Below are 24,190 nucleotides of genomic sequence, written 5' to 3'. Positions count from 1 at the left end.
AAGTGGAGTGAACGTCCTGGCCTGGCCGCGCCGCGCAGCCAGGCCACCACAGCAGTGCGGATCGCGGAGCGCGGAGAGCGGCGCCCTTCCGGGGAAACCCACTCGCCTCTTCGCCACCCTTCTCCCTTCCGGGGCTGCCAGCAGACCGATTCCGCACGCCGTTGCGTCGGTCTCTCTCTCTCGCCTTTGCGGAACGACCCACGAGTGCGAGAGAGACGGAGCGACGAAAGCGATGATGGGCCGACTTTGTCGTCAAAGAGCGAGGAAAGCTGTCGCGCTAATAACGCAGAGGCTGGCGGCGCGGCTGCAGTTTGATTCGTCGCTCCGTCTCTCTCGCTCTCACGGGGCGTCGCGAGGTGGTGCGAGAGAGACAGAGCGCCGGCGCGGCTGGCGCCCTGTGGCGGTGGCGCGATCCACGCCGATAAAAGGCCGGTGTGGCCGCGGCGGTGCGGGGTGGGGCGGCAGCTGCAACACTCCAGTCGTCTGGTGGGTTCGGCCGGCCGCCGTCCCGTCCGGGCCCAACCCAAGCTTGTCCTGCTGCGCTGGCGGCGCGCTGGAGGCTCCAGTGGCGCCACGGGGGGAACCAGTAGGGGCGATCAGGGGGAGGGAGGGTGGGGGGAAATTGAAGGGGTCCCGGAGTACCGGCCGAACGGAGGGGAGCGCCGCACAGCGCCGCCGCGCCCGGAGCGCCGCGTCGGCCGGAGCGCGCTGCTATCCACGTTCCATGGTTCCACGTATGACGCTGTGGCTGGCCCTGGCTGGCGCGGCTCGGCACGGCGCGGTGGGCGCTATAGGGGCGGCGGCACAATAACTTGACCCGGCCGGTGCCGGTACACGGCGCTGCCAGGCAGCCAGGCCACAGCGCACAGCCGCGGTACAGCGGAGGGGACTGCATGGGGTCGTCCACAAATTGCGCAATGTGTAGCCTTGGCGGGCGGGCCGGGCGGGCCTGGCGGCGGCGCGGCCCGCGCGGTGTAGCGCGGTGGAGCCGTCCGTCCTGTCGATCTAACCGTTGTGTCGCCCTCCCCCACCCCCTCTCCTCCCCGGCTAATATTTCCTCTTCCCCTCGGGACGCGATTCAAAGCGGTGGCGCGGCGTCCCCCCGGCCCCAACACACTGCCTCACACACACGCACACACACGGTCTCACTGATGAGGGAATACGCGCTGTACACACGGATAGGGGAGCGCCTGTATAGACGCCTTCCGGTGGCCCGCTGCCGCCCGCCGCGCGCCGCCTCGCGCTTCGGCCTGACCTTCGTGCGCCGCGATAGCGGGTGCGGCAGGGACGGCATGCCTTGCAGGGATTTGGGCTGGGCGGCGGTAGCGCGGCGGCGAGTCAATGTGTCAAGCCGCGAGCAGCCCAAAAGCGGCGTGCGACGGTGCGGTGACGTCACCGGGACTGCCGCCGCGCGGCCTCTATAGCGGCCCCGCGAGGCGCTGCTGTTGGAGAACCTCTTCGTTGAGGCCGTTTTCATGATTGGCCACAAGGGCAGCCGCGTCAGCCCCCGCCCTTCGCCCGCGTCAGAGAAAAACGGGGGGGAATTTGCTCCGGGCCACTGTGCTGTTTGAACAACGCCGGGGGCGGGCTAGGCGGTTCGAAAGGCATCACGGCGCATCCAGTCTTGACTGGGGACGGGGAATCCCACGCACTGTATGTAGTAGAGCGGCCGGCACCCGCACTGTTGGCGTTGGCTGTCCACCCGGCCAGCGACTGGACCAAACACAACACGCACTTTTCGGGTCATTCGTTGCGTATTGTCAGACTCGCGCGCGCGTGTGTGTGCGTATGTGTGTGTGAGTGAGTGTGTGCCCCTCGGGCCGTCTATCAATATCGACGATTCTTCCCCGGTTCTTCAATCCATCATACTGGGCGATACAAAAGAGCTTACGCAATGCGAGTGTGTGTCATCCATCCCGCATGGCCGGGCTGGCGTCGCCCTGCCAGCCCTGCCGTTGTCGTTCCGTCTTTGTGCCTCACGGTAGATAAAGCAAAGCTTGGCTGCGTCGCGCTGCCTCGGGCAGGCACTCGGGCAGGCCGGGCATGGGAGGGCGCCGAGGACGCCGAGGACGCCAAGCACGCCGAGGCCGGGGAGGACGTCAACGAAGGACACATGAGGCTGAGGACGCGACGCGCTAAGCCAGTCGGGGGGCCGTCGGGGTCGCGCCGCCAATCAGCGCCCTGAGGCCCAACCCAAAGCGGGGTCACGACGCACTGAAGTGGATCCACGGCCGGCCAGGACGGCCACCTCGGCCTCGGTGCCCCCGTTGCCCCGGCATGGCCCCGGCGCGTCGCTTGCTTTTCCTGCTTGCTTGCGGACGGTCCACCCACGATAAGGCGTCGCCGCGGCTGCCTCGCCTCGCCTCGCCCCGTCCCGTCCGGCGCGGCGGCTTCCTCTGGGTCTGGGGCCGAGGAGGGGGAGGGGGCCGGTGCCGCCGAGCTGGCTGGGACGGCAGGGACGGCTGGCTGGCCGTGGCGGCAGGCACGCTGACGCCGCTGGGCGGCAGGCGCCGAGCGGCAACCCGCGCAACAGGTGAGCGGCCGGACGTGCTGGGCGAGCCTCCGGGCGAGAGGGCGCGAGAGGCAGGCCGCTTGGTTCTGCCCTTCCAGGCCTGTTGCTGCCCTGGCGCTCCCGGCCGAGGCTTGCGCCGCTAGGACGCCGCTTCGTCGACGGCCTCCTCTAATGTCCACGCGTCCGTTCATGTCGTTTGGAATCGGAGCTCGCGCGCCATGCGCCGGTTTACTACCTCACGCCGTTATCTTCCCCAAAATGTAATGAAATTCTGCTCGAGTTCCCCGAAAAACCTGGGGCAAACAACAACAGTTCCCCGAAATCCTTGGCGAAAACGGCTGCTAGCGGTGTTAGCGTCGCGGCCCGGTCACGAGCGGCGCCGCGCGATGGCGCGACGCACGAATGGGGCATACGAGGCGCCGCCCCCCGCTCCGCCCCGCCCCGCCCCGCGTCACGGCCAAGGTGTGTCCGTGTAGCCGCGTAATTATAGCTGCACGGAGCCGGCCAACGCGGGGCGGGGCGGGGCGGCGATGAGAGTTTGCACCGCAGTGTGCGTGACGCACCCCGCCTGCATCGCCTGCACCAAACTGCCATCGCTCAAACAAACGACCAACAACTCGCGCGGCTCGCCGTTTTGGTCTTGTTGTTGTGTTGCTGCTGCTTTTTCTCCGCCGCGTGACGCATCGCGGTGCTTTTGACTGCCGCCACGCCGCCACTACCACTACACTTGCTGGCCGCGACTCTTCTCGCCGTCCGCGCCGCGGCCGAATCTGGTCTGCAGCACGGGGCGGCGCGGTGGAACTCCCGAATGGCGCTGCCGCTGTCCAAACACGCGGTGCGACACCCGTGCGTGCGCGTGCGCCATTATTTTCGAACGCGCGTCGTCCGTGCGCGGTGCTCCGCGGTGTCCGGCCCCATTTGGGCGACGGCCAAACGGCGTACACACACTTTGCGCGGCGCTGCCAAAAGCAGAATCAACAAAAACAAGAAACGCGAGTCGAGCCGCCACGTGAAGCGTGAAGCCACGCGGTGGTGCGTCGCGTCGCCGCCCACGCCGCGAGTGGACAGTGGGGACACGACGCGGGGCGCCCCGCGCGGCCAACGCGGCCAACGCGTCTCCGGTTCTTCCTTCTGCCCACCCCGCGGCTTTGTTTTTGTTTCAGGAAACAATTCGTCCGCGAAACAAAACGCACGCGCTGCGATGCAAGCGCAGCACGCTCTCCGCCAGCGCGCCCCCGCATGTGGCGGACAGCCCGTCCAGCCCGTCCAGGCCCTTCGGCGAAGGCGCGCTCGCGACGCGACCCCTTTTGTCCGGGTCGACGTGAAGGCTGCCCTGCAGCGCGATGCCGAGCGGTGCCCTCGTCGCTCTATCTCTCTCTCGCACCCGCACGCGACGCCCCATCTGTGCGAGAGAGATAAGAGGGTGAGTGGCGGGGGCAGTGCTCGGAAGCAGCGCCTGGGTCGCACTGTCGCCCACATGGCCGTAACGGGGATTAGGCATTACCTGCTGCCCTTCGTACTTCGAACCAGGTTAGGGCCCGGCTCGGCTCACCGTGGCTCGGCTGGCCACTGCTCCGCTCGTCACCGGGGTGGGCACGGACTGCACGGACTGCACGGACCACATGGGGCAGGTACCGTGAGCCCCGCCCGGCCCGAGGTCCACGAAGTCCGCGTGTCCTCCGGTGCCTCCGGTTCATCCAGGGTCATTGCTGATGGGGCTCCGTGCGGCCCCGCCCCGTTGACCGTCGCCAGCGTGCTCGGCCAGCCATCGGCGCGGCGAGCGCCTTTGGCAGGCTTTTCCTCGGACAGCTTACACAAACGGACGGACATGCGAGGAAGGGACCAGACGAGCGGGCCAGACCGGCTGGCAGACGCCTGCAGTTTTGTCGCCCCGTCCCTCTCCAACTCGTGGAGCGTTTGGTGCAGGTGCGAGAGAGAATCGGCGTGCAGGCGAGGCGAAGGACTCCGCCGTGCTGGCCGCGGGTTTTGCCGCGGAGCCGCATGTGGGAACATCACACTGGAACAGCGAGGCGCGGCAAGGGTGGACGCTGCGACGCTGCATCCCGGCGTCGCCATCCACCCCCAATTCTCCCACGCAGCCACCCCTGCGTCCAACAGGCCGACGGCCCGACGGCACCGACGGCAACCGGTTCGGGGCGGGGGGTGAGGCCGAGGCCCGGTGAGGCCGGCCGGTGAGGACACCTCGCCGACGGCTGCATCGCGCAACAGGCACGCCGCCGAGATTTTCTTCAGTTTACTTTTTACGTTTTTAATTTGCCACGTCGTCGTCGTCCAAGCCGGTCTCTCTCGCACTCATGGGGCGTCCTGCGCCGGTGCGAGAGAGACAGAGCGGCGAAACTGTCCGGAGTCAGGAGAGAAGGGGAAAGGCGGTGGCCGAGGCGGCGGGGGTGAAAAAAGAAGCGCGCACCTCTCCGCGTCGCCGCCGCCAGTATTCGAACCGTCGATCGTGAACGTGACCGCGCCTGTTTTATCGCCGCGGCTTGAACCTCGCCTCCAATTCCAATCCTGGACACAAGTGCCATTAGACCCTTAGTGTTTGGCCGTGGACAGAGGTCAGCGGCGGGCGGGGCGCGCTGAGCACTGCAGCACCAGCGCAGTGCACATGTCGGCCCTGCGTCCCATAAATCTGACAATACTTGTTGAATCTCTTTGCAATCCGGCGGACATGCCGCGCGGCCACGGATGGACGGACGGACGGACGGACAGGCGGACTGACGGGCGTGCTTTTGCAGAATCGGCGCGGACGACAACCTGTGCCACACGTGGTGCACATCCACTGCCCATCCGTCGTCGCAATGTTGTTGTCACTTTATGGCCCCCTTGTTGTCCTCGTTGTTGTGAGTGGACGTTACTTAGCCCTGCCCCGCCCGCTCCGCTCGCCTCGCCTGCTTACAGCCTGCTTCCGAAAAGGCGAACAAGGCCCGCCAGGTGAAACACGTGGAACATGTGGGCCGCGCATTCCTATCGCCGCACTGTGTGCCACACTGTATGTGCCACGGCAATTCCACGCACCGTGAGAGAGCACCGCCTTCTGGCTTTCTGGTTGGCTTTCGCCAGAAACGGTGGCGTGCATAGCATAAACGCTGCTAAAATTCGTGCGCGACGGCCTGGACGAGCCGCGGTTGCTTTTGTACAGTCGCGGATGGCACACCTGCCGCGTGCTCCACTTGTTCCCCTTCTTGTTGTTCCGCGCCTTCCTCGCCTTCCGCGCCGCGCCCGTTGGATCGGCGCGTCGCTGTGTTTGTGTCGGTGCAGGCGGCGCAAAGTAATGATTGCGCGCTTATTCGACATCAAGTGCCGCGGTGCCGCGAGTGTCTGAGTGTCTGGCGTTGCCTCAGGTCAGTGCGCCCCGCCGCCGCGGCCGCCGCGAGGGCCTTTGGCCGCCTAGCCGGACGCGGCGCGGCGGCATCGCGGCGTGTCGGGACTCTGACCAGGAGTCAAGTGGCAGTGCCGAGCCGAGCCGGGCCGGGCCGGCCGGTGCGGGACGAGCTGACTTTGGCCCCAAAACTATTTCTCTTATCCAAAGTTTCTTCCCCGATTTTATTCTACACGCGGTGGAGCTCGCGCGTCGTGATAGTGGCGTTGCTCGGAACTGCCGATGGCGTTGCAGCGCGTTGCATCGCGTTGCATCAGGTGTAAAGTGTAAAGTCGGACCGGCTGGCCGCCCTGGCGGGGCGCTACTATCACGTGGACGGGGCGTGGCGGCCGAGGCGGCGACGGATGTGCCGCAAGACGGGCTAGGCCTTTATCTGATTAGACAGGTGTGGCCGCCCTGCCGCCGCGGCGTGCCCGGCGTGCCGCACAGAGGCCCGCTCCGAATAAACGCGCTGCCGATTATTTTCGACAGCAGGCATGAACCAGGCCGTAGGAATGCGTGTTCGGCCGCGTCCGCGCCCATCATCGCGCCTTTTCGCGGTTTCACGTCGCCGTCGCCGTCCTGGCTGCGACTAGCGGCGACGAGGCCCCCGGCGTCGCGCTGCGCGTTGCCTATCTCACGGGCGGCGGCATCCAAACGGATTCTCGTCACCGGTTTCGCTTTGCCGTTTTCGTTTCGTTTTTTTCCCCGGTAATAAAAGTGGCCCGGTTGTCGGGCCCCCGCACGTGGGGACGTACACTGGCCGCGGCGCCGCGGACTCTCTGGCTGGACGCAACCGGACGGGAGCCGCCCCAAAGCACCCAAAGGAAATGCATGCTAACTTATTCCAATTCCCCCCGCCCCGGCCCGTTGCGGCGCCCCGGCGAAGCAAGGACACATATCGGCCGCTTTCGGCGAGCCGCTTGCCGTGTGCGCCTTGTGTGCTTTCTCGGTTTTGTTTTTTCATCCAGTTTTCGCGCACCAGGCCACTTGCCTTCTGGTCGCCGCTGCCGCCGCACGCTCGGTTCGGTGCCGAAGTTTGTGTGCTCAACGCGTCAAACACCGCCGAACAGTGCAAAGAGGACTCGAAATGCAGACACACACACGCGCGCGCGCGCTCCACTCTCACACACGCACATCGTTCCTATGGATTTGTTTGTTATGGCGCGGCCAAGAACAAAGAACAAAGTCGGTCGATGCCCACTTGGTTTGTTGTCTTTTGGCCCGCCGAGGAGGTGGTGTTGGTGACCACGCGGAGGAGGGAGAGGAGGGGGGGAGGTAAGGTGCCATTGTCACGGGGACGCGATTCCCGCCAGTATCATCGTGCGTCATTTTCGCTGCGTACGTGGTGCACGTGTCATCGGGGTAGGCGCGCCTAGGCGGTGGAATGCAGAGCGAGGAGGCGGGAGACCCACTGGAAGCCGACGGGGAGGCGGCTGGAAGGTGGCTGGAAGGTGGCTGGAAAGCCGACTGGAAGATTCCGACTCGGAGGGAGAGGCGCTTGAACGCAGAGCCACTTGCAACCATTGGAACGCCGTTCAACATTCTGCCCGACCAGGCTACGCGCTTCGCCGTCGCAGTGGCTGGAGACCTCTGTGTCCGGGGGTCTGGGACTGTGCGACGGCCGGGTTCACCAGGGCGACCTGTCCCAACGGCCCAGCCGCGGTGAAGCTGAAGCCCAACAACTAATTTATACATCTCAAGACACAACAAGTTAGTGTGAATGTGTGGGCGCTGGCGCGTCGTGGCGCGGCGTAGTGGATCCAGGCGTCAGGCAGTCTGGCAGGCTCGGCACTCGGCGCAAGCGGCCAGGCCCCGGCGGCCCCGGCCCGGCTCGGAGGAGGAGGAGGCCGGGCGGGGGCAAGGGGGCCCGGCTCACCCGGCTCGGCGAGCCGCGCGGCCGAGCCAAGCCAGCCTGCCAGGCGACGCTGTGTCTGGCTCGGCCGCCGTGGCCCCGTAGCCCTCGTGCGCCGCTACCTACGCCACCGGCTCGGCCGCAGCCGACCAGCCCAAGAGCCCCAAGGCCTGCCTCGTGGCGGGGCGGCGCGGCGCATGGACCGGACCGGGCGTCGCTGTGTCTGGCCGGCCGCGCTGGAGCTGGAGGACGAGGACGCCGGGCTGCAGCCACGCCGTGGCTACGCCGATGCACGTCCGGGCCGGGAGTCGACCGGAAAAATAAATGGTCCGTTTTGGCGGGCGTCTTTAGCCCAGGCAGTGTCGTGCCGCGTGTGTGTTCGGCGCTCACTGCCGGTTGCCCAACATGCTAATCCAATTTCCCCCCGCAGCTCCGTCAAGGCGCCAAGTGACACTCCGTGGGGCGGCCGGGAAGGTTCGCCGGGTGCGTGCTTGGCCCGCCTTATAATGTGCCGCCCAAGGCTGATTCGATGCGCCCACGGCGTGGTGCACGTTGTATGGACAGCCGCGTGTCAATGAGAGTGCCTGCAGTGCCGGTCTCCGCGCGCAGGGCTTTCCCGGGCTCTCGCTTTGAGTTGACCCTCGCCTCCTCGAAGGACACTAGGCGCCACTACGCCACTGAGCGTGAGCGAGCGAGGAGCGCTGCCAGGCCGAGCGCTGGCCGGCGTCACCCTGTCTGGCTCCGCGCCGCAGGAGAGGGGAGTGGGGGAGAGCCGACGCGGGAGAGGAGAGGAGGGGGCACATGTCCGACTGGTGCCGCTGCCGCTGCCGCCTCTTCAAGGACAAAGGAACTCACTGCAGTATGCATGCGCACCCCCTGCCCGGCCCGCCCCTGCCCGGCTCCTATCGCGGGGCTCTATCGCCGCCCCGCCCCGGCCCGCCCCGCTTCGCCCCGCACCCTTAGGTTGAGCCGGGCTCAGCCGCCGCAGACAAGATGGCGTCGGACCTGAGCGGGCAAGGGGCCCGGCCGCTGCGAGCCGAGCAAAGCCGGTCCGAGCGCAGCCGCGGCGCGCGGAGCCGAGCCAGGGCCCGCCCCTCCCCCTGCCGCCGGCCCCGGCTCTGCCCGGCTCCCCGTGCCCCCACCACGCCAACTTGTGGCGCTTGGCGGAGGCGGGCGGAAAGGGGGCGGGCGAGGGACGGGGTGGGGGGCGGCTTTTTCTGGTTGAGAATGGGAGGAGGTGGAGGAGGGATTCCTGTTGAGCCGCGCCGCCGCCGCGCCGTGCCGCTTCAAGCAAGCTCGCCCGCCGCCTGCCTCGCCTCGCCTCGAGTTGGAGTCAGTGTGTGCAGTGGCGCGTTGGCGAGAGGACGTACGAGGTGCGAGTTAGCGTGACGAGTAGTGCCAGTGCGCGCCAGGCGAGTGAGTGAGTGAGAGAGTGGAGTGATCTACAACAAGACTGTGTGGAGTGCGAGTGAGCAGTGCCATGGCGCACGGAGTGATGGAGGAGTGGAGTGAACGCGGGGTGGACAGCTGCAGTGAGAAAAGCCCCAGCGGCGGCCACGGCCGGGTCATGGGCTCGCGCCGCATCTTCGCGCCGCAGTTCAAACTGCAGGTCCTGGACTCTTACCGCCAGGACCCCGACTGCAAGGGCAACCAGCGCGCCACGGCACGCAAGTACGGCATCCACCGGCGCCAGATCCAGAAGTGGCTGCAGATGGAGAGCCACCTGAGGAACATCACCGGCGGCAGCATCGGCGGCAGCATTGGCGCGCCTTCATCCCCCGGCGGCGGCAGCAGCGTGTCGCTGCCATCCCCACAGCCCTTGCTCGGCGTGGTCAGCCCCGTGCCCAGCCCCAGCCCCAGCAGTACGTCTTCCATGATGCTGGAGCCCCACGCCGCGGCGGCGGCAGCAGCAGCAGCGGCGGCGGCGGCCTTGAACCTCTCCCGCGAGGCGAGGCTGCTTGGAGCCGGCGTTGGCATGAGGGTCCCTAGCGCCGTCGGCGCCTGCTCGCCCACAGGAAGCGCCAGCTCCCCCCTGGCGTCGCCTTCCCCGCGCGGCTCGCCCGCCTGCTCGCCCGCCCCCATGCCCCTGCACCACCTGAGCGGCCTGGGCAGCTTGGGGCTGCAGGTGAGCCCCGTGTCCGTGCCCATGCCGCGCGCCAGCGTCAGCCCGACGCTCCCCATCAAGAAGAGGTGGCAGCAGGAGACCACCCCTACGTCCCACGCCGCCTCCGACGACGAGGACGATGACGACGAGGACATCGACGTCGACGGCACCGAGTCCGAGGCCAGCAGCGCGCTGGACTACACGACGGCCACGCTGAGCAAGCGGCGTTCCTTCTCCCTGCAGTTCAAGCTGGAGGTGTTGGACGCCTTCAGGGAGGACCCCCACTGCCAGGGCAACCAGCGCGCCACGGCGCGTGCCTTCGGCATCAACCGCCGCCAGGTGCAGAAGTGGCTCGGCCAGGAGCCCGACCTCCGCGACGAGGCCGTGAGCCGCGGCGGCCTCAACAGGCAGCGCCTCGGACGCTGGAATGACCAGGAGGACGCCCCCGCCACCCCCGCGACCGCCGCCTCCGACGTCGGCTGCCTCGACCTCAGCCGCAAGAGGAAGCACGACAGCGCTTCAGACCTGGACGACGCCGAGACCGAGGCCAAGAGGAGCAGAGTCAAGTCCGAGGCCTCCAACACATTAGCTCTGCAGAGGCCCACCCCTTTGGCCGACGTGACGGAAGCTTTCCGCGCGCACCCGGGCCTTCCCCCCCACCCCCTGCTGTTTCGGCCCCAACCTGTCAACCTCCCCCTCATGCCCTCCCTCCCCCTCCCCCTGCCTTTGCCATTCAACCTTTGTGCCAAACAGTACTCGGTGGATCTCAAGCTTAGCACCCTCGACCTGTACAACGCTCACCAGCAGAGCATGAAGTGGCTCAAGCCGGAAGAGTTTCTGAGGCATAGTAACTCGTTCTTGTTGAACTCTTTCCGGTGATGAGAAGGACTTTGGTCGATGATATATTTTTTTGTTTGTTGATGTAAAACTTGTTTTGATCTTCCCTGTACCTGTATTGTATAGCATAATTGTAGTTATTTATACTATATATTTTTGTATTGAGTGATAAGGAGGAAGACATAGCATAGTGTAGGATAGTAGCTGATGGCTGTGTATTCATCATTCAGCGATATGTTTGTCGCTTATGATGCAGCCATTGAGAGAGAACTCAGTATTTGAGGCCAGTGCAGGTTTTGAGTGCAAAGAACGAGAAAGAAAGAATGATATTGCTCATGACTGAATTTGTTAACATTTTGCCAGAACAAAAGGTATTTATTGTAAGTGAAGCTCAAAAGTCATTTTTTATAGCCTTATTCAAGAATTCATTAGATAAGGTTGATTTTTTCCCCCTGGGGAATTGCTCACACAACTGTGGCACAAGAATGTAACTCTTGACAGATGATTGCATCTTGCTCAATAGCATGTTTGGGGAAATTTCTTATATGCTGTGCTCACCTCAGATATTATGATTTTATCTGTGTAAATAATGTTTAATTTTGTACCATAGAAATGAGCAGAGTTGTACGAGAATTAACCTTTGGTACAAACTAAGGTGGCCATATATTTTTTTTACCATAGTGCAGTACAATTAGCACTGAGTTCCTGCCTGTACTGCTTATGCCATGCTTAATTACTGTTTAGTCTTTAGAACTGATGAGCCACTAGAGGCTACACAGGCTGTGTTCCTGTATCTCTGTCGCCACCCAAGGTGCGATTAGGGTGACCACGATAATTATCAATTTGCTCATTTATAATCCTGGACTGTCTCGTACTCTCATTATAAGCAAGAAGTCTATTATTTTTTTTCATGCTAGGAGATTTGCTATTGATCATCAAATTTCCTGTCTGCTGAAAAAAGATGTAGTTTTTGAAATCTATCTTTTGGTTTAGATTTGCACATATGTAAGACCATTGACTCTGCAACCTTGAAATTAAACCTGTGATAAGAGTATGTAAGAAATATATTTTTAAATACTTGTAATAAGTAATTGTAACCAAATTTAGTCCTTTAGGTAGATGTCCTTTAGGCAGATGTAAATTTGCAAAAGTATTGAAAGCCATGAAGAGTTATATCAAAATTAAATTTTCTGGTTGCCCTGCCAAGACTGCATGGGCAGAGGCACCTGGTGCACTGCACCTTTCAAGTAAACTCATTATAAAGATATATATGAATATATTTATTATTTATTTGATCTTGAGATATTGTATGTATGTTATCTTCCTGTCTTTACATAGATAAGTTCTGCAAACCTGTCTGACTATTTTTCCATCTTTATAATGATGTACATTTGCTCTTTCCTATTGGCCAAGTTTCTTTCATCTGTACTTTGCCCTCTAAAATCAGCCAGTTTGATCTTGTACTTTTTCTGAAATATGTTAGCCATATTTTCTACTGTCTTCTAAAAGTTTTCGTAAGCGCATTTAGCTGCTCACTGGTTAGCAACTACACTTCTTTTTTGTTGTAGCGTAAATCGTGATATCTGTAGATGCCATATGGAAGCTCTTAAGAACTTTCAGCAATTTTTATAGGTCTGAAAATGTGTACAAACAATCAAGACTTTGTAAATGATCAAACAGAAAGGTTGTATTTTTTAAAATATGTAAATGTACCCATTCAGTCTCACATCGTGATTCCAATTGATATGCCTTGATAACAAATATGTGCCTTGAATGAAATATACTATTACATTGATATTGAAACCTTGTTTTATCATTTCACCATCTTTTAAATTCACACCCTCATGAATTGAAAATGAAAAGAAAAGTATGAATCAAAAGTGAATAAGGAAAAGAAAACAGAGGTGCTAAAACTGCTTGAAAAAGACTCAAACACACATCTAACTTTTCATTGAGAAAAACTCAAAGTAAGGATTTGAAGATAAAACCAGTCACACCAACGCTGCCAGAGTATGCACAGTATGCAACACTTGCAGCTGCTCAGTTGCCGAGCAAACCGCAGCTCCTACTCCCCCTGCCCAAGCGAGGGTTGAGCCACGGGTGCGTCGTGCACCAGTCGACGGGGGATGCTGGGGTGACGCCGGGGTGACAACAGGGGGTGGGGGAGCTGCCAGTTCCCTGACCACGACATCGCGCCGCCGCTTCACTGGGCCAGTAGTGTGGAGAAAAATCGATCCAGACTAACAGGCGAAAGCCAAAGCAAGCGAACCAAGCCACCCCAGCGGAGGGCAGCGCGGCGCGTCCTTGGCCGGGGTCAGGAGCGAGTGCGTGGAACTATGGTACCCCAGGGCGAGCCAGGGCAAGCCGAGGGCGGCCGAGAGGGCGCGCGGGCCGCGGCGCAGGCCAGGCGTCACCTGAACCGAAGAAGGAAAGGATCCTGGCTGATAAGGTTATCTGCGCCGCGCCGCTTCTTGGCGCCAATCGGACATAAACACCGCTATGCATCGCGTGGGCCGCGAACGCCAGGAAGGAGGAAGGCGCGGTGTCGCGGCGTGGCGGGGCGCGGCGGCGGGGCGGGGCGCGGCGCAGCTATCTGCCTTTCTTTGTGGGCTGAGGTGAACCTGGTCATTAACATGCACGCGGGCCACGGCGGCGGGGGACCAGGTCTCGGGTCCCAGGGACCTCAACGTAACGCGTTGAGTGAGTCACGGGCCGCCGCGGCGCCCCGCCACGCCACTCCACGCCACGCTCGGCGCGAGGCTAGGCACGGCCGGCATGGCATGGCATGGCCGGGACGTTAGCAGGTGTGGGCCGCTACCGCTCCAATATCGGCAGCGGCTAGGCAAGCTGTTTCGCCTAACTTGACACAGCTGTCGAAAGTTGCCGCCGCCGGATTGTCGGCGTGAAATCCTTTCCACGCGCGGCGGCTCGGCGCCGTCCCCGCGGCCAGCGCCTTCCTTCGCCATGCTTCGCCTTCGCCATCGGGGTGGCCAACGGCCGGCCGCCGCGACCGATAATGAGACTGGCGTGGCGTGGCGTGCTTGGCGTGGCGCACCCTGGTGGCGCACAGTGGTGTGCACAGCACAGTACACAGTCGTGGCTGGGCTGGGCGCCTGGCGTGCAGGCAACCCATCCGGCAGGAGCGCGCGGCGCGGTGCCTACCCACCAGGCGCTTGCCGCCGCACCGCGACTGGAGAAAGAACCTCCACCTCCTCCAAACACTCGACGCAGCGTGCTTTGCTGTTTCAGGAGCGGCTGGGGCGGTCCCTTACCTAGGCTAGGCCCCAGCCACAGCCCCTGGGTCTCGGGCCCGCGACGACGCCCCCCGCATGCCCGCGGGAGTCGCCTCGGTCGCCCCGGGCCCCGCACTCGACCGCCACCAGATCCACGCCCGCTATCAGGACACCTCCCTGGTGGTGTTCAAGGTGGTTCAAGCTCTTTGCTCTTTGGCGACGCTTGCAGTGGCGGAGCGCGGCAGCTCCTGCTCCGCCCCGCCGAGTAGACCGCGCGTCGCGCGTGTTTTGCACTCGCTAATCTTTCGCGCCGATCGCCGGCCTGAGTGAAAGATGCAAACAGCAGCACTGCACCCGCCGTCGTCTAGCCGTCGTCCGTCGTGCGGCGATTGTTGTCTTTTCGTTTTATCTCAGCAACGACAGCACACACGCACGCACACACACGCACGCACGCGCTCGCACACAGCGACGTCGGCTCAGCCCCTGAGTCACCGCGCACTGCTTACTAGGCACTTGCGCCTTTGCCTGCCGCACATCGATGTACGTGCCGCGGTGCACGAATCCGCACGTCCCTCGCCACGTCGCGCACCCGGACCGGACCCACGTGCACGAGCACGTTCAGCGACACCGTTGGAAAAAATGAGTTGGCTTTGTTTCTGATCGACGTTTCACTCTTGTTGCAGGAGCTGCGCGCGTCCGGCGCCGACGTCAACTACCTGCTGTTCGGCCAGAACCGGCGCGCCCGCCTCGTCCACAACTACGGCAACGCGCAGACGGTGGTGCTGCACGCCGGGCACGCCAAGCCCGCCAGCAAGCCGGCCAAGCAGGGCTCCACGGTGTGCACGGTCCAGTGACATGTCGTAAGGGACCCCGATCACGGAGCCAGTCGCCGCACCCCGCCGCACCCCGCCACACCGCACCGCTCCCCGCGTCCGCCATGCAGGTCGAGCAGGTTGTCGGGCAGGGCCCCCACGCCCTGTCCCCGGGCAGGGCTCGGCCGGGCCAGTGGTACTCCCTGGCCACGACCACCCTGGCCGTCGCGCCAGCGCCGGCCCCGCCGGCCTCGGGTGACGCAGCCGCTCCGGCCGCCCCGGCCGCTCCGGGCGCTCCGGGCGCCGCCAACGCCCTGCCGGAGCCCCGCGTCGGGCACACTGCCTCGTACCTGCCCCGGAGGAAGAAGGTAATCAGCATAATGCGACAAGTCTGCGCCGCGGCTCATGCTTTTGCATGGAGCGTGATGCAGGGGTAGCTTTTAGCTTTTGCAGCGCGCAGCCTTTGGCTTTTGCGGTGTTGCGTTTGCGGCACCGGCCGCGGAACTTTGGGCAGCGCGGCCAGCGGCTGGGAGTGGAACAGGTTCTCCACGGCATGCGGCGTCGCCGAGGGCTTCCTGCTGGTCAGACCGCGGATCCGGGCGAAAAAAAGTAGGCAAAAGTGAGGGTTTGAACCCGCATCCCGCGTCCTCTGTCCGACAGGTGCTGCTGATCGGTGGCGCGTCGCCTTGCGCGCTGTACAACGAGGTGTGGCAGCTGGACCTGCAGCGGCTCACGCTGACGCTGTTGCGGCCCGGCCCCAGGCCCGGCCCCGCCGCCAACCCCGGCGCCGTCGGCCAGCCCCCGCAGCGCTACGAGCACTGCGCCTTCCTGCCGCCCCCGCAGGACGTGCTGGACAAGATCTGGGTGTTCGCCGGGGCCAACATGGAGGGCAACCTCAACGACCTCTGGGAGCTGGACGTGGCCGCGGAGGAGTGGAAGTTCGTGGACAACTCCGGCAGCGTGCCCGCCCCGCGGACCATGCACACGACCACCGCAGGTGAGAGACAGGCCTCAGCGCTGTATCAAGAAACTGGTGCATTTCTTTTTCCTTCGGCCCGTGTTCAAAGTTTTCCTCCTTGCAGACGTGGAGGGCGAGTTGGTGCTCTTCGGGGGCGGCAACCAGGCGGCCAGCCCCGTGGCCGACCCGTCGGTGTACAAGCTGGACCCCGTGACTTGCGTGTGGACCACCGTCGACACCAAGGGCGACCCCCCAGCGCCCCGTCAGGGACACATACTGGTTGGCGTTGGAGCCAAGGTCCGTGCAGTGCGAACGAAGTCGTGGTCGTGGAAAACGTTGAAAGTTAAATTAATCTGTGTTTTGATTGGCAGCTTTTCTGCCACGGCGGCATGGCTGGCAACAAGTTCTTCTCCGACATGCACGTGCTGGAGGACGGCAAGTGGACGCTGGTGGACGCCGGCACCGGGGAGGGCTCCGCGCCCAGCGCCAGGGCGGGGCACGGCGCCGTCGCCAGGGGCAACTTGCTGTACATCTTCGGCGGCCTGGGCCCGCACGGCACCCTCGACGACATGTGGAAGTTTGACTGCAGTAAGTGAAGTGACGACTCAAATCGAACTACCTCTTCTGTTTTTGGATTGCCTGTTCATGCAAGTAATCCTTTGGTTTGTTTTCCCTTTCAAGCATCGCGCACGTGGCAAGAGATAGTGTTCGAGTCCGACTGTCCTCGGCCGAAACCCCGGTTGGACTTCGCCATGACCCTCGTGTGGCTGCCTCAGCATTTCACCCCACAGTGTACCAACGGGGAAGCAGTGACGCAGAACGGCGGGCAAGCTGAAGAGTCTGGCAGCCCGGACTCGGAACACGATCTCCCGTTCATTCTTGTGCATGGTGGAATGGATGATTTAGGTACTCTCTACAATGATTTTCACGTGTTTTGTCTAGAAGATTCGTCAAATCAACCATGATTTTGCTCAACATCATCATTCCTGGTTTTATGTTCAACCTTGTTCCCTGTGTTCATTGTATATGAATGTTTCTTTTTTAACTTTACGGTAATTTATTTTGTAATCAGGCTTAAGGTTTACAGTGTTGTGTTACCTTACTGCCACTTATACTTTCACATGTGTTCTGTAACTACAAACAGGAGTGGTTCTTAGCTTATCCTCAATTTAATGCTAGTCATTATAAAAGGCAGGTTCCAGCAATGTTTATTGTTGCTTTTCCTGCAAGTACTGGAGGTTCAAAATCTGTTTTTTTTTTTTTTAGACTTTTCTTTAAGAACAAAACGTCAAATGTAAAATAAAAATAATTTTTTACTCAAGGAAGATGTTTAAAAAAGTCCAAATAAAATTATTATTACATTCTTTTTAAAAGTGTCTATTAATGTGCCAGTGAGGCGCAATGCACCACAAAACCCCAGTCTTTGTAGCCCACACAGAAGAAATGCAAAGGTGATGTATTTTACATAGACCTCATTCTGTCACCAGAACTCAACTAGCATGACAGTAAAACACTTTTTCAGTCCAAATGATACTTGTACTACTTCTATACCATTGCAGAACTTCGAACCCAAAACCAGGGTTCCATCTGATCATACTTAAAATTTAGCTGGAATTTTTTACAAACAGAAAAGGAATAAGTTAGTTCTCGGTGACTTCTCAGTTCTGACAATACTAACAAGTTTTGTTACTTGTTTGGTAAGTGACAAAACAACTTTTTAATCAAGAAAAGTTTATTGAACAGGGAGCATACACCCATTTTCAAACTATAAATTATCACAGGGAAATTCTTCTTCATTTAAAAATTTTTAAACATGAATAATCCTAATGTAGTGGGGAAATGTAAAGACTGCATTATGCATCAGCTTGAATAACAGTTTTACTTAAAAAAACAAACGGTCCAATAAGAATGTATTTTTTAGCAAGGTTTGAACACAATTGAGTCCCATAGCACAACAAAACAACTTTGCTAAAGCAAGACAGTATCAGTCTGAATATTATTATTAATGCACAGTGTATTGCTAAAGCTGATGTTGGTTAAACACAGACATGATTCAGCAGAAGAATATTAAAAAAGTTGGCAATACATTACTTCATGATTCGCAGTACACTCATAATAGATAGAAACACAGTAAGAGATGAGAACAAGACACCTATTGATAAACTTTATATCTATTTGGAGTAAAGATTCTCAACTCATAACAAAAAAGAAAAAAGATCCAAAATTGAAAATAAAATACATAGCTTTAAACATTCAGATAAGACAAAGATAAGCAGTCACAAATATTTCAGAAGGACAAAATTAAAGTAAATTAATCTTAAACATAACTGTGATGCATGATTTAATTCAGCCAACAAATACAGGGTTCAAAATCCAGTAGACACCAAGGTACCAAAGCACCAACGCATGACACATAGAATAAAAACATTCAAAAATACAATTTTTTAAAGAGGCTTAAAACAGTGCTTTTGGTGACGTCATCAAAATGCAACACACAAATGCAAGAAATTATCTGGATAACTAAGGTGTTCACTCATCCACTGAAGAGGGGTATCTGGAGGTGGTTCTACTCCATGTGTGGTAACTTTGACTGTGAAAGACAGGAGAAAACAAAAGGAACATTTTTAAACTGACTTTCAAAGAGAACTGTTAAGAAATACTAAAATTCAAGAACAGCTGTAGCATACCTTTACAAGCATCTTCCGCATAAATTTCTTGTAAAAAGTGAAACAATGTTTTCTTTTGGCCCTCTTCATTGATAGGTTTAACAAGTCTTTGAGAGAAAGGCTTGTCTCCTTGATAAAGTCGAAATGGGATATATTTAAAGGTTTCTTCACTATTAACCTCCATGAGTTTTCGATTCACAGCCCAGAATTGATCAAACTTGTCTGAAATTAAAATGGTAATAAACAAATGGTATCAGCTCAGAAAGACACTGCAACCATCTCATACAGTATAAGATGTCTTAACAAAGAGAAGCCTACACTGAAATTGAAGTAACTAGGTTTATCAGGAAAATTACCATTTTGTAATCCAAGCCATAATTGGTTGTGGTCCTTTTTCTGCAAATTAGATACTACCTGGCTCCTATGTTTTAATACATCAGCTTCTTTGATGCAAGACATAAAGTAAGACTCAACTGCTTCTCTGCAATAGCATAAAAAGCATTTGATGAATGAGTTGATTTGTATGGCTAAATATGTTAGGAATGAAGACTGTTGACTCACCTTGAGGGGCAGTGTAATAGCTCAGATTCAGGAAACTTGTCAAAATGAACTGTTACGCACCAGGGAAGACTTATTTCAGGTATATGAAGATCACACAAGACACCAATAGGGTAATGCCTACACAGAAACAGAAAGCACCCATAAAAGTGTATTACTAGGAATAAATTTATCAAGTTCCAGATGAAGAAATGCGAAATGTATTACCATTTGAGAGGTTGTCCATTGAAATCTATCCACATCTCCGATTCTTTCATGTCAGGGTGAATAAATCTTTGGAAATGCTTCCGCACCTGTGACAAGCACAAAAGATATAACTTGGTAATGAGAACAATATGCAGTGTCCAGAATAGGTAGAGAGTACAAAAAATAAAAACACAATTTTCTAGTCGTTTGTTCTTTAGCAGTAATGGGCTGCAGCGGTGAGTCATGAGTGTCACTCAGCATGCCCATTGCACGTGGGTTGACGTTGGCAACACACCAGCCGAATGGACTCAGCCGTTTCGGAGCATTCCTCACCTTATCAGTGACTAGTGGAAAATATGACAGCCTGGGAACCATCAAATAATATGGATCAGGCGCTTGCAGCCCATTAACCTCACTGGAGTCGAGCTGGAAACACACGGGTATTCGCCCATCCCAAATTTCACGCAAAACTTCCCGATCGTTGGCCATTTTTAACGAAGAATTAATAAAGGGCAATGCTAACGATTAAAAAATGACAATAAATCGGGAGTTTGTTGTCCTCAAGACAGACTTTTGCCATAATTTTCACTATTTTCCTTCCCTTGTTGCAGTATTTGTTTTGTTTCCAGTGGCCATTACATAAAGAAGGGCTGTTTTTTTCGTGCAAGGCAGTGCCATTTTGCAGGCTGGTCACACCCTAGTTGACCCGAGTCTCGTCTCTCTGAAAACCACAATGAGGAATCTTTAATTTTTAAAAACTTTGATTGTATACCAGAATAAAAATGTCCTCATCCCTAATTTTATAAAAAATAGGATCTTTTTGATTAGTAACTGAAACTTTCCCATAAAACTTGGGAAATTTGGTTTTAAAACACTGGTGCCCCTGCCAATCGTGTACGTCACACCATGAGAAATTGAGTGAACTTAGTTAAAGTGGTCATCAAAGTTTTCTGCTGTGTTTTGAGCAGTTTTGAGTTGTCTTGTCATTGCGGAAAGTGTGTTTTTCTTTCTCTCGCTTTTCACGAACTTGGAATTCTGAGTGTGAACAATGAAATTCTTTTACGCCATCTGTGTTGTTTTGAATTTACATTTGTTGCACTGCTTGACATTTGCTCAAAGAGATTTAGAACCTAACCAAGATGTTTATACTATAGAAGGAAGGGTTTTTCCTCCTGATGGCCCTATAAGTGCTAATTCGTGGTATTCTCAAACAAGAATTTTAGCCAATGGTGGAGAGTTCGTCGGTATTTTAAAGTAAGTTTATATCTATCATGTATATCAGGTGTCCTGCATTGTGTTCTTGAAGCCGCTTCTGAAAGTGTAATTTTTATTATCCCTCTATTTTACTCATTCCCTTTTTATTTATTTTTGTAACAGGAGAGATAACAGTTTTATCATACACAATGTTCCCACTGGCTCTTATGTAGTTGAAGTGGTGAATCCATCCTATGCCTATGAGCCTGTGCGAGTTGAAATCAATTCGAAAGGAAAGTTGAGAGCTCGGAAGGTTAATTACATTCAGACATCAACAGTGGAGCCTGTTGTGTATCCACTTGCTATGACTCCTGTCACTCGATACCGCTACTTCCAAGTTCGTGAACAATGGAGAGCAACAGATTTCTTGTACAGCCCTATGGTAAAAACAATCAATATAGCAGAATTTTTGAATTTTTGTTTTTCAAGCCAGTTGTGCTTTTGAGCTTGCTTGCATTCTTTGCATGACATGAATCTTTTTCAACTTTCTTCCAGGTTCTGATGATGGTTCTTCCTCTGGTGATCATCATGATCCTCCCAAAAGTAATGAATGACCCTGAAACTAGAAAGGTAAACTTAACCTGCATGTTTTCTTTTCGTAGTTTGATGGAAAGTTCTTGCATTAACTTACCACTTCTCACCAGGAAATGGAGCACCTCAACAGCCTTACGCGCTACGACATGCCTGAAATGTCAGAAGTCTTGACGTCATTCTTTGGAGGAGAGAAACCTAAAGTAAAATCTGCACGGAAAAAGAAGGCACAGTGAGACATACCCAAAAGTCTACGTTCTCTTAGGCTAAATAATGGGGCGGGGATCATTAAAAGTTTATGGGTCATCTGAGAGTATATAAATTTAATTGGAAATGATGATTTAATTACGACTGAATGTGTAAGTAAACACTCTTTCGATTAGCCATTCACATGTGGCACGTTTGTTAAGATATTTGAAGCTAGTCCTATGGGTCACAGTTTTGTACCATTTTATAAATTCCACTCATGTCCTTTGTTGTCTCAAAGTGTTTCCAGATGTTTATAATAATTGATGTGTACACCTCTTTTATAGTGTAATTACAATACATGTTATTGAAAAAAATTAAAAAAAAATTGTTTTTGATTGGGCGAGCCATAAGACCAGAACAGAACACAAACATATCTTATAAGAAAGGCTCGACCATGAAACCATGAAATAGTTGTCAGGGGGCCCTACGGGATCGTCGTCGCCCAGCTCCAATGCTGCCAACCTCGCAGAGCAAAAAAAAAACAAAACATAATGCTTTGGATTATGACTCTATGAAGTAGACGACCCAATTTCACAATTTTCATCTGCATGCACACCGCTCTAGCCACTGGGCTGTGACTCAAGAACGCAGGTCACGAGGGGCAGCACGAGGCGCCCTGCGGGTAGACAACCCATCTGACCCGTATGGGCGACAGCTTTCAGGAAGGTAGGCAACCCATTCGACATGCTGCACTGAGCTCCTGTGGGGTAGGCAACTTACAAGCCCGCCAGCATGCGTCGCCAGTGAGGTGGGCAGTCCATTGAACTGGCCTGGTGGGGGGTTGTGCCCACCAGTTCGCCCATGCGGTAGGCAACCCATCGAGCGCCGTGTTGAATGGGCTGCCTCCCTCGCGGGCGGCGTAAAGCCTCACGCGGCAGAGAAGGTGGCCGCCCTCCGTGTCCGGGACAACCTCGGCACGCCGCGCACCGCGCACGCCGCGCGAGCGAGACTGCGTGACTTCCATTACCCGGCGGCCGCGGCAAAGCCCGGCAAAGCCAGGCAAAGCTGGGGCGTCTCTCTCTGTCTGTCTCTGTCTATCTCGGTAATCCGGTCATCGCGTGAAATACTCCCGGCCGGCAGCGCCGCCGCCGCGTCTCGAGACTGACAGGCTTCAGGCTGACGCGCGCCGCGGAAAAAGCCAAAAGCCGCTGTCCGATCCTCTCTCTCTTTCTCATCACCTCGACTGGTGAGAAGGCACCGCAGCGCAATCGCGCCTCGCGCGCGCCGAGCCTTTCCGAACGCACCCCTCCGTCGCGCGGCAAGCACAGGCCCCTGCCGCCTGATTTTGAAGGATTGTTTTATCGCTCTGTCTCTCTCACTGCGATACGAGACACCGCACGAGTGCAACAAAGATGGAGTGAGGACACGTTGAGAACGCCCCCCTGCACGTGTCAGGCAGGGCGGCCACGTCGGCCAGCCCCGCCAGCCCGGACGTCCATCCACGTCCCGTCGCCTCCGCCGCCTTCACGGTCATTTCGCTTTTCAGGAGCCGCGAGCCGCGCGGTCCGGTCGGCCCGTCGTTGTCGGGACGTACTGGAACGTACCCGTTCAAAAAGCCGCAGGCCGGGGCGGCGGGCTCGACTGCGTCCGGCACCGTTGCTGACTAACTGGGTGCGTTCACGAAACGATGCGGTCGGCACCGGCGCTGCACCGCCCCGCGGAGGTCATCCCGGCCCCGTTTGCGGTGCTGGGCTATCGCCTGCCGCGCGCACCAGTAACTCGCCCTTCATTTAGCCGGGCGTGCGTTACGACGTTACGACCGCACCGGCCGGGGCGCACGCCCTGCCGACCGCCGCCACGTCGTCGCTCTGTCTCTCTCGCACTCGTGGGTCGTCTCGTGAGGGTGCGAGAGAGAGAGAGAGAGAGAGAGAGAGAGAGAGAGAGAGAGAGAGAGAGAGAGAGAGAGAGAGAGAGAGAGAGAGAGAGAGAGAGAGAGAGAGAGAGAGAGAGATGGAGAGCGTCGGAACGGCGGGAGGAATCAGTCAGTCCCCTGGCCGTGCGTCCGTGCGGTATGGCCCGGCCCGGCACTTTCGGCGGCCTTTCGCTCCTGCAGTCGCCGCAAAGGGCCGCAAAGGTGCGGCCAGCCCGCAAAAAGCGCATCGGAACACCCCTGGGAGAGAGAGGAGGAGGGGGCGAGGTGGCGGAATAAAAACGAGAGGCAGAAAAAAGACGACGCAGTCTGCGGCTGCGAGCGACGCGCACATTTCGCCGCTTGTCGGCGATATTGGAAATCGCTCTGGTGGCGTTCCAAATGGGAAATGGAGGTGTTGACGACGGTGACATCGGACTTTGGCACGGAGCCTTCGCGCGCCTTCGCGCCTTCGCGCCGCGCACGCGCACCAAGGCGGCGACTAGCGTGACCGTCACCACCAGGAAGGCGTCGTCGTCGCTCTGCCCGGCGTCGCCGCCATGGTGGCACCGTGGTGGCGGCACCGCGATGGTGCCGCGAGCCGCGTCCCCATTGGCTGCCGCCATGCTGCCGGCCGATTCCTTTTTTATCGCTTATTTACCGATGTCGGCTCGCTGCAGTAATTGGTGGCACTGCTGGCCGGGCCGGGCCGAGCCGGGCCGAGCCGGGCACGCCGAGCCCTCTGAGCCAAGGGGGTACTTAGTCCGAGCACTTCTTCAGCGAGTACCTACGCACTCGGCACTCGGCGAGGTGTTCCCGATGAAAACCCGGTGCCTTGCGCACCTTCAGCTCCACGCTGCATCTTAAAAAACAAAAACAAAAATGATATTTAAAAAAAAATAGAAACTTTTTTCTTATTAATCCAACAATGCGATGCAAGTCGCCCCTCTCGGGGCCTCTCGGTCGGCCCCTCTCGCTGCGCGGCGTGCAGCCCGCGGGGAGTTCGCCGGCGTGGCGTGGCGTGGCGGGGCAGGCGAGCTTTGACTGCCCATTGGCCGGATCTCAATGATTATCCTCGATCATGCAGCCAGCGCGCCAGCGCGCCCAGGAACGCCCCCTGGCTTCTCCTCCTCCTGCTGCTCCTCCTCCTGCTTCTCCTTTTTTCGCGGCGCGGCAGCGCGGCGCGGTCGGCATAGCTGCCGCGTGACCT

At 57.4% G+C, this 24,190-nt stretch overlaps 4 protein-coding genes across 4 annotated transcripts in view; 3 read left to right on the top strand and 1 right to left on the bottom strand.

Moving 5' to 3' along the window:
• Window positions 1-17,054, top strand: part of LOC117641590 (rab9 effector protein with kelch motifs-like) — a 42,724-nt gene extending 25,670 nt beyond the window's left edge. Inside the window, exons 2-6 of the mRNA XM_034379054.1 lie at window positions 14,601-15,097; window positions 15,390-15,726; window positions 15,812-15,984; window positions 16,059-16,275; window positions 16,369-17,054. Coding sequence (XP_034234945.1) covers window positions 14,855-15,097; window positions 15,390-15,726; window positions 15,812-15,984; window positions 16,059-16,275; window positions 16,369-16,652 — 1,254 coding nt within the window. The 5' untranslated portion in view covers window positions 14,601-14,854 and the 3' untranslated portion in view covers window positions 16,653-17,054. The remainder of the gene's footprint in view (window positions 1-14,600; window positions 15,098-15,389; window positions 15,727-15,811; window positions 15,985-16,058; window positions 16,276-16,368) is intronic.
• Window positions 9,021-12,487, top strand: LOC117641587. The gene has a single exon (XM_034379052.1). It carries the CDS (start codon window positions 9,224-9,226, stop codon window positions 10,724-10,726), a length of 1,503 nt encoding a protein of 500 aa, XP_034234943.1. The 5' UTR covers window positions 9,021-9,223; the 3' UTR covers window positions 10,727-12,487.
• A 347-nt stretch (window positions 17,055-17,401) lies between the features above and the next one.
• Window positions 17,402-19,762, bottom strand: LOC117641593 (autophagy protein 5). Its single transcript, XM_034379059.1, has 6 exons — window positions 19,431-19,762; window positions 19,119-19,204; window positions 18,915-19,031; window positions 18,710-18,834; window positions 18,375-18,575; window positions 17,402-18,277 (listed from the first exon to the last, which is right to left on the bottom strand). Exons 1-6 carry the CDS (start codon window positions 19,584-19,586, stop codon window positions 18,168-18,170), a joined length of 795 nt encoding a protein of 264 aa, XP_034234950.1. The 5' UTR covers window positions 19,587-19,762; the 3' UTR covers window positions 17,402-18,167.
• Window positions 19,763-20,001: 239 nt separating this feature from the next.
• LOC117641002 (ER membrane protein complex subunit 7) lies at window positions 20,002-21,341 on the top strand. Its single transcript, XM_034378089.1, has 4 exons — window positions 20,002-20,351; window positions 20,475-20,733; window positions 20,847-20,921; window positions 20,996-21,341. Exons 1-4 carry the CDS (start codon window positions 20,146-20,148, stop codon window positions 21,116-21,118), a joined length of 663 nt encoding a protein of 220 aa, XP_034233980.1. The 5' UTR covers window positions 20,002-20,145; the 3' UTR covers window positions 21,119-21,341.
• Window positions 21,342-24,190: the final 2,849 nt, after the last annotated feature.

This window comes from Thrips palmi, unplaced genomic scaffold (genome assembly GCF_012932325.1).
Source record: "Thrips palmi isolate BJ-2018 unplaced genomic scaffold, TpBJ-2018v1 HiC_scaffold_15, whole genome shotgun sequence".
NCBI classification, from domain to species: Eukaryota; Metazoa; Arthropoda; class Insecta; order Thysanoptera; family Thripidae; genus Thrips; species Thrips palmi.
This window is presented reverse-complemented; position numbering and strand designations above follow the sequence as displayed.

What these genes read in the sequence shown, in the direction of transcription:
- LOC117641587 (XM_034379052.1), top strand. Translation starts at nt 9,224, where the DNA reads ATGGCGCACGGAGTGATGGAGGAGTGGAGTGAACGCGGGGTGGACAGC.
- LOC117641593 (XM_034379059.1), bottom strand. Translation starts at nt 19,586, where the DNA reads ATGGCCAACGATCGGGAAGTTTTGCGTGAAATTTGGGATGGGCGAATA. An exon ending in AATGGACAACCTCTCAAATG is followed by an intron (nt 19,032 to 19,118) that starts GTAATACATTTC and finishes GTTTCTGTGTAG; the next exon opens with GCATTACCCTATTGGTGTCT. An exon ending in CTATTACACTGCCCCTCAAG is followed by an intron (nt 18,835 to 18,914) that starts GTGAGTCAACAG and finishes ATGCTATTGCAG; the next exon opens with AGAAGCAGTTGAGTCTTACT.
- LOC117641002 (XM_034378089.1), top strand. Translation starts at nt 20,146, where the DNA reads ATGAAATTCTTTTACGCCATCTGTGTTGTTTTGAATTTACATTTGTTG. An exon ending in GAGTTCGTCGGTATTTTAAA is followed by an intron (nt 20,352 to 20,474) that starts GTAAGTTTATAT and finishes TTTTTGTAACAG; the next exon opens with GAGAGATAACAGTTTTATCA. An exon ending in ATTTCTTGTACAGCCCTATG is followed by an intron (nt 20,734 to 20,846) that starts GTAAAAACAATC and finishes ACTTTCTTCCAG; the next exon opens with GTTCTGATGATGGTTCTTCC.